Genomic DNA, 12786 nt, shown 5'->3' with positions numbered 1-12786 from the left:
AACCTGCCCAAGAGTGAGGGTAAAAGAGTCTCACTCTTGGCAGGAGAAAAAAAAGAAACCCCAGAAATCCAGCAAAGCTGCTGGGGGACTCACTAGGTAGGGAAATTCAGCCTAAACAGAGAATCCTCCCTAACACGGGGAAGGAGCGTCATTTTCAGGAGAGCTGCTCTTCCTATCATCCCCAACAGCAATGTTCTCCAAAACTCCATGGACTTCATTGCTTTTCTAGAGGCATCTGGGTGTTCGCATTGTGTGTGAGAGATGGGTCATGATATATATCTTTACCCAAATAACGGAAAGTATGTGGTGCCCACATAAGACCCAGGCGTGGTAACTGCTCCATAGGAGCATGTCTGAGTTCTGCAAGGGGGTATATGATAGATTTTGCTTTGTTGATGGAGATACCCGATAGTTTGGCGTAGGTTATACCCACCTGGATCCTCTCCTCTTCCCTCGTGTTATATTTGTTCAAATTGATCGGACGCTCCTTACTTCCTGTTTAGTAAGCCAGGCCTAAAACCTCCCTGTTTATCCCCATCAGCATGTAATCTTAGCGTATACTTCGCATAATTCAGATTCCCCAGTTTCTCCCAAATTGCCTTGCACTGTATGCTGAGGGATACCAGCTCGAGTGGCTCCTCCCCTAGTGACCCCGCTTGCGATTCCATCTGCTCTATTTCTCATTCAATCCCCCCAAGTTCTGACAGGACCTTTCCTTTAAGTCCTGCCGTCTTCCCAATAGCTGCACCTCTGACTACCACTTTGAAGGCATCCTAATACTCCCTTTTCCAGCATTGGATCTTTCATGGATCCACATGCTGGGAATAGATTACCTAGCAGTATGACAAACCTGGAGGCGCATGACAGGCAAACCAACCTCATGCACCAGGCCACAGCCATGAACACAATGAATAACATCCAACAACATGCATGACAACAAAAACCAGCAAGTGATAAGAGTAAAACAAACCCCGGAAGCTGCAGGGCCTACCTTATTGAAACAGGCGATGGAGGACCGCCCGTCCCACCTGCACATCTTCTACATGTTGCTGTCCCAGACAATAGTGTCTGGTGAAGGTATGCAGCACCGCGCAAGATGCTGCCTGGCAAATGTCACTGAGCGGTATACCAGCCCATAGTGCTGACGACGACGCCGTGGACCTTGTAGAATGGGCCTAAGGAGTCCCCCTCAAAGGCTTGCCAGCCTTCCTGTGACAAAAAAATTGTAGATGAGACCCAACGGGAAAGTCCTTGCTTGGAAATCGACTGCCCCTTGTTGGCGGGACCAAAAGCCACAAGCAGCTGTCTCGTCTGCTTGAAGCCCTGAAGCCCAGAGTACGGTCCAGATAAAACTTCAACGCCCTCTTGATGTCTAGGGAGTGCAGAGCTCTCTCCGTCGGCGTGGTCGCCTTAGCGAATAACGCGGGCAAGGCAATCATAGCGTGTTTGTGAAACTCCAACGGCACTTTCGAGATAAAGTGAGGATTAGTAGACAGGAGAACTTTGTCTCTCATGAATCGCAGATACGGTGGATCAATGACCAGTGCCTAAAGTTCCGACATCCTTCTAACAGATGTGATTACAACCAGAAACACAACTTTCCACGAGAGGAACTTTAAGAACACCGTCGACATGGGCTCAAACGGCAGCTTCATGAGAGCAGAGAGAACCACATTGAGACTCCATAATGGAGCAAACCTTTTCTCCGGGGGAAATGTCCAAAGAAGTCCTTTTAGAAAATGCTTATCTGTCACTAAACAGCGGAGTAGCATGGCGCCGTCTCGTGAACCTGGAAATGGCAGCCAAATGCACCTTGATCGATGACAACGCCAGGCCGCCCTGCGCCAGCTTCAGCAGCTAAGGGAGAATCTGGGTCAGAGATACTTCCAACGGCTGCATGTCCGGTTGCTCCTCACAACAGGCACAGAACCTCGCCCATTTTCTACTGTAAGAGATATTGGTGGTAGGCGTCCTTGCCGCCGCCAGGATCCGACGACACTCCTGCGAGGTACCTAGATGACCGAACTCCGAGTGGTCAGGAGTCACACTGCCAGCCTGAGAGATGACGGATCGTGATGCCACACCCTTCCTTCGTCCTGTGACAGCAGATCCTGCTCCTACACCAGACGAAGTGGCTCTTCCACCGCTAGATGAAGGAGATCTGAGAACCAAGTCTACCTGGGCCAGAACGGGGCTACCAAGATCACTCTGCACGGGTACTTGTGCACCAACTGGATCGTTCTCCACATCAGAAGAAACGGAGGAAACGCGTACGCAAACTGGCCCGTCCACGGGAAAGAGAATGCGCCTCCCTTTGATTCCGGATGAGCCACCCACGCAAACCACAGGCACTGCTTGTTCTCCGGCATGGCAAACAAGTCGAGAGGGGGAACCCCCATTTCTGGAAGACCTTCGTCACCTGTTCTTCCTTCAGCTGCCACTCGTGCAACTGACCCGCGTCTCTGCTGAGAGTGTCTGCCTGAACATTCTGAACCCCCGACAAATGACAAGCAGCAATGTGAATCCCGTGAGCAATGGCCCAATGCCAGACCTCCTGAGCCCCCCTGGACAGGAGCCGGGAATGCGTGCCACCCTGCTTCCTCAAATAGAGCATTGTGGTGGTATTGTCTGTAAACATGCAAACCACTGCACCTTGAATGAGAGGTAGAAAGGATTTCAGAGCCCAGTGCACCACTTTCAACTCATCAACGTTGATGTGCAATGATGCCTCCTCCTGAGACCATAGGCCCTGGACTTGAGACTGGTCAAGTTGCGCCCCCCCCCCCCAATCCACCTGGGAAGCATCCATCACCATCATGAACTGAAAGTCTGCTCCAGCCGGGGCATGCCTCGTGCAAGATTTTCGGAGCAAGTCCACCACCACCACCGGGCCTCCACCAGAACACGTGAGAGGACGACTTTGTCCGACTATAACCCCCCCCCCCAACTCTGCGACCACCGGTCGGCGAGAAATTCCTGCACCGGTCGCATGAACAGGCGGCAATTCGGGATGAGCGGAATGCAGAAAGCCATGGAGCCGAGAAGCGACATGTAACTCCAGGCCGAGACCGTAGTTCCCGGGCCCCACTCGCCCGCCTTGGACTGCAACTTCTCCACTTTTTTGCCAGATGGCTTCACCAGATTTTCCTGCATAAGAAATTGAGTGCCAGAAAAACCAACTCCCTGGATGGCATTCGATAGTATTCATCCATTTTAACAGGCACATGGAACCCTGGAGAGACTCTGATGTCATTTCCGGCGACAGCCCTCTGACCAACCAATTGTCCAGGTTCGGGTACACGATGCCCCTCCCTGCGGAGGAAAGCAGCCCCTAGAGTCAAGCACTAGGTTAACGTCCTGGGAGCTGACTTCAGAGCAAACGGGAGGACACAGAACTGATAATGTTTGCCACTGACCACAAAGCGGCAGCATCAGGATGTGGTAGTAAGTGTCTTTGAGATCTAATGATGCCAGGAATTCCCAAAGCTGCACCGAGCGTATCACATCGTGTAACGTGAGCACCTTGAACTTCAGGCGGTGCAGATTTTTGTTCAACGGCCGAAGATCCAGAATAGGCCTTTCCATTTGGCTTTTTTTGTCACAAAATAACGGGAGCACACACCCTGGCCTCGTTCCGACACCGGGGCTGGTTTTATTGTCCCTTTCGCCAACATGGGCTCCACCTCTTGCTGCAACACGGAGATGCGGCTGCGCCACCTGCACCGGCGGAATAGGGAGTTGAGGATGCCAAAGCTCCAACGAGTGGCCGTGCCGTACTGTATCCAGCACCCAGCTGTCCCTAGTAATAAGATGCCACTCGTCAATGTGTTGCGAAACTCTCCCCCTTAGTTGACTGCCTATATGGCAGTAATTGCTGAGGCTTAGACACCCAGCCCTTAGCAGCCGAGGTGGCTGGGCCCTTCTTACGTTATGCTTGATAGTCCCCGTCCTTCTGGGTGGACTGGAACAAGGGCCTGAAGCCTTGGGAAGAGTAACTGGGGCGACCTCATCCTCTGTCGCGTGAAGCCGCAAATCTGGCATTTCCAGAGGCCCCTCGAAATGCCTGAAAGGGGCGAAAAGAGCGGCCACTCTGTAGCATACCCAGGGACTTCGCCGTCTCAGAATCTTCTTTCAATCACTTCATCCACTTCAGCGCCTCGTCGATTTTTTCACCCAAAAGCTGCTCACCCTCACAGGGCATGTCCACTACTTTATGCTGGACCTCTGCCTCCGGAGAACAACCCCATTATTTATTTGTTTGAACCCAGATTTCGCCAGGTACACTGCAATGTTAATGCTGTGGTTGGAGGCTTACAACTCCTCCTGAACCAGCAGCATAGCTTCCTTGCGTTGTTGCTACGGGAGATCTAAGAGCGGAGCCAAACGGTGCCACATCTCCCTGTCATACCATACCATAATGGCCAAGGAGTTTGCCACTTTCACTGTTGTAGCACCCACCATCAGCACCTTTTCTCCGAACGCATGCTGATTCCTGGCTTCACTTTCTAGGGGGTAGCACACTTGTGCTGGCTCTTCGCCTTCCGACTAGCCGCCGCTAACCGCAATGACTCCGGCGTGGGTTCTGACGTGAGGCATTTGTGGGTAGATTCCGGCACTTAAAACCTCTCCTCAAGACGCCCCTTCATTGCATGTTCTGAAAAAAGGATGGTGCAAATGGAGAAGGAGAAGACTGCCTTCCGTCGCTTCCTCATGTGATCGAAGAGAAAACAGTCTTTTCCTTCCTCCTCAGGAGCAAGGACAAACTCTTGGCAAGCCTTCGCCATCATTGCGTGAAAGGCCTCCACATCATCCGGCGGCGATGGCTGAGCTGGGCTACTAGAAGGCTCCACTTCAGGGTCAGTATCCCAGGTATCAGCCCTCCTGGGTAACAAGGACACTGTGTTGCGAGGACCACCAGCTCCCCTTCCTCTGGATGACCTCTGGGAAGGCCCAACCCCACCGGCGACGGTAATGGCAGCTGCACCTGAGCAGATTTCCTGGGGAGACTTGGTCGAGGGGCCTCCACGGGCACATTGTGTACCACCGGAGCCACCGGGCTTGGAGCCGCCGGAAGCCTCACATCCAATTGTCCCAACAATGACTGGAGCGTACTCAACACCTGCATGGACAGCAGAGAGTACGGATTCACCAAACGGTAGAGGGGCGGGTCAGTCCCAACCCCCTCCGACGTAGATGGACCTGCCGACTGCAGGTTCAGCGCAGATGGACCGAACAATGGCTTATGTTCGTCCTCAGGACTAGAGGACACAGGATATGGACCTTGGTCTTGCTGAAGGATGTCCACCGGCAGCAACCAAAGCCAGCCCCAAACAACCACTGGTCCCCCCGTAGGCAACAAACCACCATCTGTCCACAGCAGAGCTGCCGATAGCAACTGTGGCCCGCTGTCGGGCACGGTCGTTGACGAGGCCCCCAGCCCGGTCGCCGACGGAGCAGACAATACCACTGTGGATGAAGGAAGTGAAGGCAGCACCACTGTCGATGGAGGATCGTCTGTCGATGAACCCTTCGTCGACGGCACTAAGGCCTCCACTGGCCTGGAATTCTCCGGCGAAGCAGCCCGCTTCGATGAAGTGCTGGAATAATGTTTCGAACAGTCACGGCTGGAAGACGACCTATGTTGGTTCTTCGATGAGTGCTTCCAAGAGGAGAACTCTCGGGACTTCGACTTCTCCCTCTCTGCCGTTGTGGCCTTCTGCCCTGGCTTCTTGGGCCTAGCACTCGCTTCTTTCCACTTCTCCAGTCTTGCCGACGTGGCCAGAGAGGGCCCACTCGCCCCTTTAGACTGATGCGACCTGGATCCAGAGGCTCCATCGCTTCTCCCCACCTCCGACGCTGGCACTCCCACACGCGGCTTATTAAAGGGTGGGTTCCACAGACCTTGCCCTCTGGTACGTAGACAACACCTTCACCACTGGAACCAAAGACTTGCGCCCCCGGGACGAACCCACTTCCGAACCCAGGTAAGTGCCTTCGCTGAGCCAACAAATCAACCGGCGGTTGCGATCCTTCAGTGTTTTCTGAGAAAACGCTTGACAGATCTCACAGGCGTCCGCGGAATGATTGGGGTACAGACAATACAGACAATCGAAGACGTTGTTCAGGCCGCAGGTTTCACAAGGCCTAAACAATTTCTTCAGGCCCACAGATGACATGATGGCCCAAATAGTAAAAGCAAGGGTAGAACACGAAGAGTAACTCGAGAGCAAACACAAGGTGATACCAACAGTTTGGAGACAGTTGAAATCTGAAGGGAAGCCGTGGGGCGGGGCAATTTATACCAGACGGCCTATTGGTGTAGCCTAAAGCAACCAAAAAGACGTCGATAGGACACTAAAGTGTTGAAAGTTTCCATAGGAAAACACTAGATTAAAGTTACCGAGGTTTCCCAGCCTGATGACGGGAAATATTCACAGCACGTGAATACATTAAAGATCCAATGCAGGAGAAATATAGTTTCCTTACCAATGTATTTCTTAATACTATTGGCAGGGATAGCATCCCAGCTAATGATGCTCTTTGGTTCAACAAGCACATTAAAATATCTGACTATTCCTTATGTTGGGTCTTTTGGGTAGAGATATTTTTAGTGTCATACAAGTAGTTAATCAAATATTCATGCCCTTCACGCAACTACAAACTTCTTTTAATCTAAATAATACAGAATTGACTGCATATTTGAATCTGATCAATGTTATTAATGATTGCTAGTCAAACCTATATCCAAACATAATTGTATTACTGGAATCTGTTTCTAATAAAGCTGCATCTATTTATAAATGTATGAACTTTCAAAGTTATTTCAGTCTCAAATCTAAGACTAAACCATGAATTGGAAGTGGATGCCTCCTTTACTATCCCATAAGACTGTTAGTACAAACAATGAATTGTGCATTTAACTCCAGCATTGCAGCCAATATTATCCAATCTATACTTTCATAATGACAGAGCACATTTTACCCTTCAACAAATTACAAGATTTTCTTCTCAACAATTTGATACATTCTGGTGTTCCAAAAAAAAGGGCAGCCGATTTAAAACATGCGTTTTGATTATCGCAATTGGTATATGGGTTTTGGTCCCAAATTAGGTCACTATACAACAGATTTATAAATTCCATGCCCCTCTATTTTACTAGAATATTATGTTGAATTCGATAGGCAATCCGATGTCATGTACATAAAATCTCCTAATTCCATTCAATGTAATTGTTCTTTTTTTCAAAGTATTGCAAAATACTGGAAAGGTGCAAAGAATCTTATTAACACTTGGTGGATTCCTATATGTTCAGATCACAGGACCTGAAAACTACAGCAAAAAAGTTTATATGATGTACGAACATCATGAAAAATTGGCCCCTTTGTCAGGTTTTTAAGTTCCAATACAGTTCACTATTATATGAAATATCTGTCTTGCTTTTGCACATTTAATTACCAATGTATTTGACTTATCTGTGTCCAACTTACGTTTCCTTAATTTCATGAAAAATGTCCCCTTTATGTTATTACAGCTTATTAATTAAATGTACAATTTTTGTCAGTTTCATACAGTTAGTTAATATCTGATCTCTGCATTTTAGTTATTGTACAGTTATTGCTATAATAGTGGTATATATATATATATTCTATGGCTAGTTTTATTTGTAATATATTTTTATCTTATATGTTTTCTTCATACCTCACTGCTCTATTTTAAGAAAGTTGGTCATGTATTGCTTATCGTACATATTTGCATTGAATAATATTGGAAACTATAATATTAAACAAAAGCCTTATTGAATCAAACAAAGAAAAATTGTTTATATAAGAACATGTGTGGTATGTATTAGGCATCTTTATGATAACATAATTTGGCAATAGCTGGTAACCAGGTGCCACGCAAAACAGTTTACAGGAGAACAAGCTATCATACAGAACTTAATACATATTTATAAAATGCTGCAAATAGGATTTACAAGTCCACATTTACCTGTGCAGCTGCCCATATGCAGTCTATATGCGTAGTACTAAGACGACCTTCAGCAGCGAGAAAATTCAAAATGACTTGGCACTGTTTGATAATCTATACAATAAAAACAGAGCATAGTTGTACTAAATGCATGATGAACAAGCTTTACTAAAAAAATAAAGCAATTTATAAGAACACATGAACGCATGAATATATTTTTCTCTAAGTGTACAAAACAAATAGTGCATAAAATTAACCATTTCAAAATTACAGATACTTTCATAATTCTTAATATATTCATGAATGCATAATTGATGTCAATTCTTTTTTAAAACGTATGCTTTTTAGAAAATCTATCACAAACTTTTTGTTCACAGTTAGCTTAGTCCTACATGGCATTGCGAGAGGAAGAATGGTCACTTTGGGAGTCCCCTCAAATGTTTGCTTGTTTTATGCAAAACCCTGCACATTTATCCCCAGCGAGTCCCTACCTAGGTCTTAAATGGAACACGACTGGATGCTCTGTGCCCCCTAAGCACTATTATGGCCTCTACTGCAATGGTTTTCATGGACCAGTAGCTTTGCCCAAGCAATGTGCTCAGCTTCTGGTTAATGGCAGTGACGCATTATGTCATAGCAGTGCCTGGTGTGGCAATTTTTACCACACAGGGTGCCTTTCTTGCTACCTCAGTAGAACCCTAAATGGCGGCTGTTAGGGAGAGTCCTCAAGAATGTACTAATTCCCTCCACCTTAGAGACCCCCAGACACTTTGCTGGATTTTGAGAACTTGATTTTTTTAACCTGGAGAGAGTGTGACCCTTTTTCCCACTCTCTCATGTATTTTTGTGTGAATTTTACCTCGGTGTTTCTTTTGGTTATGGAGTCTGACAAACTCCATAGGCATAATCTTTTACAATTCTATGACAAGACAGGAGGCTCGCATTATGCTTTACTTTCTTTATTTGCTGCCACACCAGCACTTTAAAACTTAACTTTAATACTGTACATTTATGTTCTTACAAAACCACAGTTATGGAAAACAAAAATGGACCAGTTTAAATGTTTGTTCCACATCTGCCTGTGATCACTGTAATCACCCGGGAACCACTAGTCCCATGATACTCCTAGTCTCTGGTAGTCCAATCCTCCCAGCTCTGCACCTATCAGAGGGCAGCCTCCTGTATAAGAACCCTTGTGCCCAGGTCCTTTCCTCTTTCTTTTTGCTGCCATAAGATAAGTGACATATTTCTCTATCTTTGCTTATAGAAGAATTGTTAGTCACGTATATATTTCTATAATTTATGTGATATGTGTATATCAGTATGGCATTACATCGTAGCGCGCATGGAATTAGTTTCATTTTCCTCAACAGAGTTTACCTGAACGCGTAGCGCGAGCGTTGCGCAGCGTATTACATTCAGTAAGCACGCATTATACTTCTTTCAAGTTCGAGTGTTGTGAAGAGCGAGCGAGGGCCGGAGCCGCGAGCAATTCCGCTCGCTTCAGGCTGCCGAGCACTGTGCTCTGTAATAATCGGCGCCAGCGAACTCGGCGGCCGTTAGGACCTGTGAGAGCGGGAACCCCCTCAGGTTTTTTCCCCAGCTTCCCCAGGGATTCTAGCTTCCGCTCACATTGCGCTTGCAGTCGCGTACGAGGGAAGTAGTCAACCAGAGCTCCAGATTTATTTTCGAAAAAAATATATATATATATCTTTTGATTACGTTATAAATCGCAAGAAGCGGTTTACAGACACACACTACAGTACTCCTCAGAAACGGGTGTAGAGCCTGAAGAGCCTTCATCTGATGACTTCCACGCAGTTGGCCCTGCCAACACCTCGATTATGGCTCAGTTTGTCATCCCCACCAACACCCCTTCCACTTCTCCGTAGTGGAGTCAAGAAGAGTGGGAAGAGGATCCTTCCCAGCAAGAATCAGACTTGACACAGAGTTTTAAGAAGGTGCTCGGAGACGCCTTGCAGCAAGCGGTCTCTCAAGGGGTGCAGCCCATTACGAAGAGATTGGAGACTCTGGAAATGATAATGGCTGAACAACAGAAACAGAACACAGCCAGAAAGAGACGGGCTAGTAGCCCTGATGAAGGAACGTCAGCAGGACACCCCCAAAAAGGGGTTGAGAAGGGTGTAAAGTAGCCAGGAAGAGCAAGCACTCTTTGACCCCCCCGGGCATCGCTAAAAGGGTTAAAACTGTTCCCCAATTGACAGGCGACCCTGTCGCCAGACTTAAAGAAGCCTTCCTGGCAAAGAACAGAGACGGCCAGGATAGACCCCGTACTCCAGGGGTGTACAATTTAGGGGACGATGACGAGGGCTATTCGCCCGATGATGAAGGGGCGAGGAAGAAGAAGATATCAGTAAAGGTGTGGATGACCCCCAAATCATGGAGGATACGGCAGACATGTTCGACCCCGAGGCCATCCGACACCCTAAGTCCTCAGAATGGGTACCTTCCCCTAGAGTGGCACTTTACATAGCTCAGCATATCAGAAAACCTCTAGAAAGAGAGGTAAGATCGAGAATGAGATCTGAGTTTCCTAGACCAGAGCTGCCGAATAAACTAACAGAAACCCCTGACTTAGACCCCAAGATGGTTAAGTTTGTGACCAAAACACCTAGAGACGTCAGGAAAGGCGTGGACCGAGCCTGGAAAGGATGTCAAGATAAGCTCCTGGGCATTTCGGGTCCATTAGCAAAAATTATGGACCTTGCTGAGAAGTCAAAAGATACAGGTACGCCAATAGACGCAACCGTCCTGGGCAACTGGGCGCAAAGAGCAGTATGCCTATTGGGCAACGCCAATTGTGCCTTATCTTCAGAAAGAAGAAGAGGAATCTTATTGAAGATTGACAACAAGTTGAGCGACCTGGCCACCTATGAATCGTGTGAAGGTGCCAAAGGTCTGTTGTTCGGCGAGGCGTTCGCCAAAGAAATGGTGCAGTTTGTAGGAACTTATTGCGCTTTAGAGAAGGCCCAGACTTCAATCAGAAAAATCTTTCCAGGGTGGATTTTTGCCGGGACCGGACGACATAGGGGGTCGCTCGTCCGGTCGTTATAACTCCCAACGAAGGCCCTACAATCACAGCGCCCAGTACTGGGACTACAGACAACAAGGCTCCTTCCCGGCTAGATCGAGGTTCCCTAGAGGCCGCAGGGGAAGAGGATCTTACAGACAACCAGGGGCAGCAGGCGGTGAGTACAGCATGTCGGAGTGTAGGAGGAAGAACCCTCCCACTACCTGCGCGAATGGCAAGCATTATCAAGCGATGCATGGGTGCTGCAGGCAGTAACAGGCCTACAGATAGAGTTTATAGGTACGCCAGTACAGAGAACAGAACCCCGCCCCATAGTTATGGCGCAAGAGGAAGCAGCGCTCCTGCACAGCGAGCTCAGAAAGCTAGAAAGCAAAAATGCGATAGAGCGCGAACTCCAGAGAGATCCCGGTTTCCTCAGCAACATGTTCCTAGTTCACAGAGGGGAAAAAATAAGACCAGTAATCAATCTGAAAGATTTGAACGAATGGGTGTTATACAACCATTTCAAGATGGAGGGGATTAATCTTCTCCGAGACCTTCTGCGCTCCGGAGACTGGCTAGCTCGTCTAGATCTCAAAGACGCATACCTAACGATTCCGATAGCAACTTCTTATCGGAAGTATTTGCGCTTCCGATGGAAGGGAGAAGTATGGAGATTCACGTGTCTCCCGTTCGGTCTGTCCTCAGCTCCTTGGGCCTTCACCAAGCTCATGAAACCGGTGGCAGCAGCCATCAGAGAGAGAGGCATACGTATTATCTATCTAGATGACATTCTCGTCTGCGGATCAGAGAAAGCTACTCTAGCAAAGAACGTTCAATGGGTATTCGCTCTCCTCACCTCGCTAGGATTCCTAGTGAACCTAGGCGAATCCCAACTACGTCCGGTCAGAAGATAGACTTTCTAGGCTTCACAATAGACTCAGTGAAAGCCTCCCTCGAGCTCCCGGGTCACAAGGTGAGAGCGATCAAGAAAGAACTCAGAGCAGTGCTAGCGAAAGGGACTATTTCCCTTCGCAAACTAGCCAGAGTAGTAGGTCTTCTAGCAGCCTCCATTCAGGCGATATTTCCGGGTCCTCTTCATTATCGAGCCCTGCAAAGGCTCAAAATAAAACATCTCCAAGGAGGTCTGCAATATCATCAATTAGTGACTTTGGACCACGAAGCCCTCACAGAGCACAACTGGTGGCTAGAAAATATGGAGGCCTGGAACGGCCGCGCCATTTTTGGTGACGCCCCAGAACTAGTAATAGAATCAGATGCAAGCAGGTCAGGCTGGGGAGCCAGATGCGAACATGTGCAGACAGGAGGGAAGTGGTCAAAGGAAGAGTTACAACTCCACATAAATTGTTTCGAGTTATTAGCGGGCTCTTTTGCAGTGCGCGCTTTTACGAAAGAAAAGGTGAAATGTTGCGTACTGCTCAAGATGGACAACATCTCCGCAGTGCGATACATAAACAAATTGGGAGGTACAAAATCCAAAATGCTAGCCGAGTTAGCGAAGAACTTCTGGCATTACTGTTTTCAAAATAGAATCTCCGTATCAGCGGAATACTTACCAGGCAAGCAGAACGAAATAGACTGGAATTCATGTTATCTTGATGACTCCAGCGATTGGAAACTACACCCCCAAGTCTTCCAGCGATTGCAGAATCTATGGGGGTCCCTACACATAGATCTGTTCGCGTCCAGAATGAACGCCAAGACATCAAGGTACTTCAGCTGGAGGATAGACCCGGATGCAGCGGGCACAGATGCCTTCCTGCAAC

The 12786-nt window shown here is 48.0% G+C and overlaps 1 protein-coding gene across 1 annotated transcript in view; it reads right to left on the bottom strand.

Annotated features, from left to right (window-relative positions):
• USP34 (ubiquitin specific peptidase 34) overlaps positions 1-12786 on the bottom strand; it is a 3618222-nt gene that overhangs the window by 3060500 nt on the left and 544936 nt on the right. Inside the window, exon 10 of the mRNA XM_069608012.1 lies at positions 7990-8082. Within this exon, the coding sequence (XP_069464113.1) occupies positions 7990-8082 (93 nt within the window). The remainder of the gene's footprint in view (positions 1-7989; positions 8083-12786) is intronic.

Source organism: Ambystoma mexicanum, chromosome 4q, assembly GCF_040938575.1.
Source record: "Ambystoma mexicanum isolate Mex_15411 chromosome 4q, UKY_AmexF1_1, whole genome shotgun sequence".
Classification (NCBI taxonomy): Eukaryota; Metazoa; Chordata; class Amphibia; order Caudata; family Ambystomatidae; genus Ambystoma; species Ambystoma mexicanum.
The sequence above is the reverse complement of the archived record's forward strand: the minus strand, read 5'-3'. Positions and strand labels throughout refer to the sequence as shown.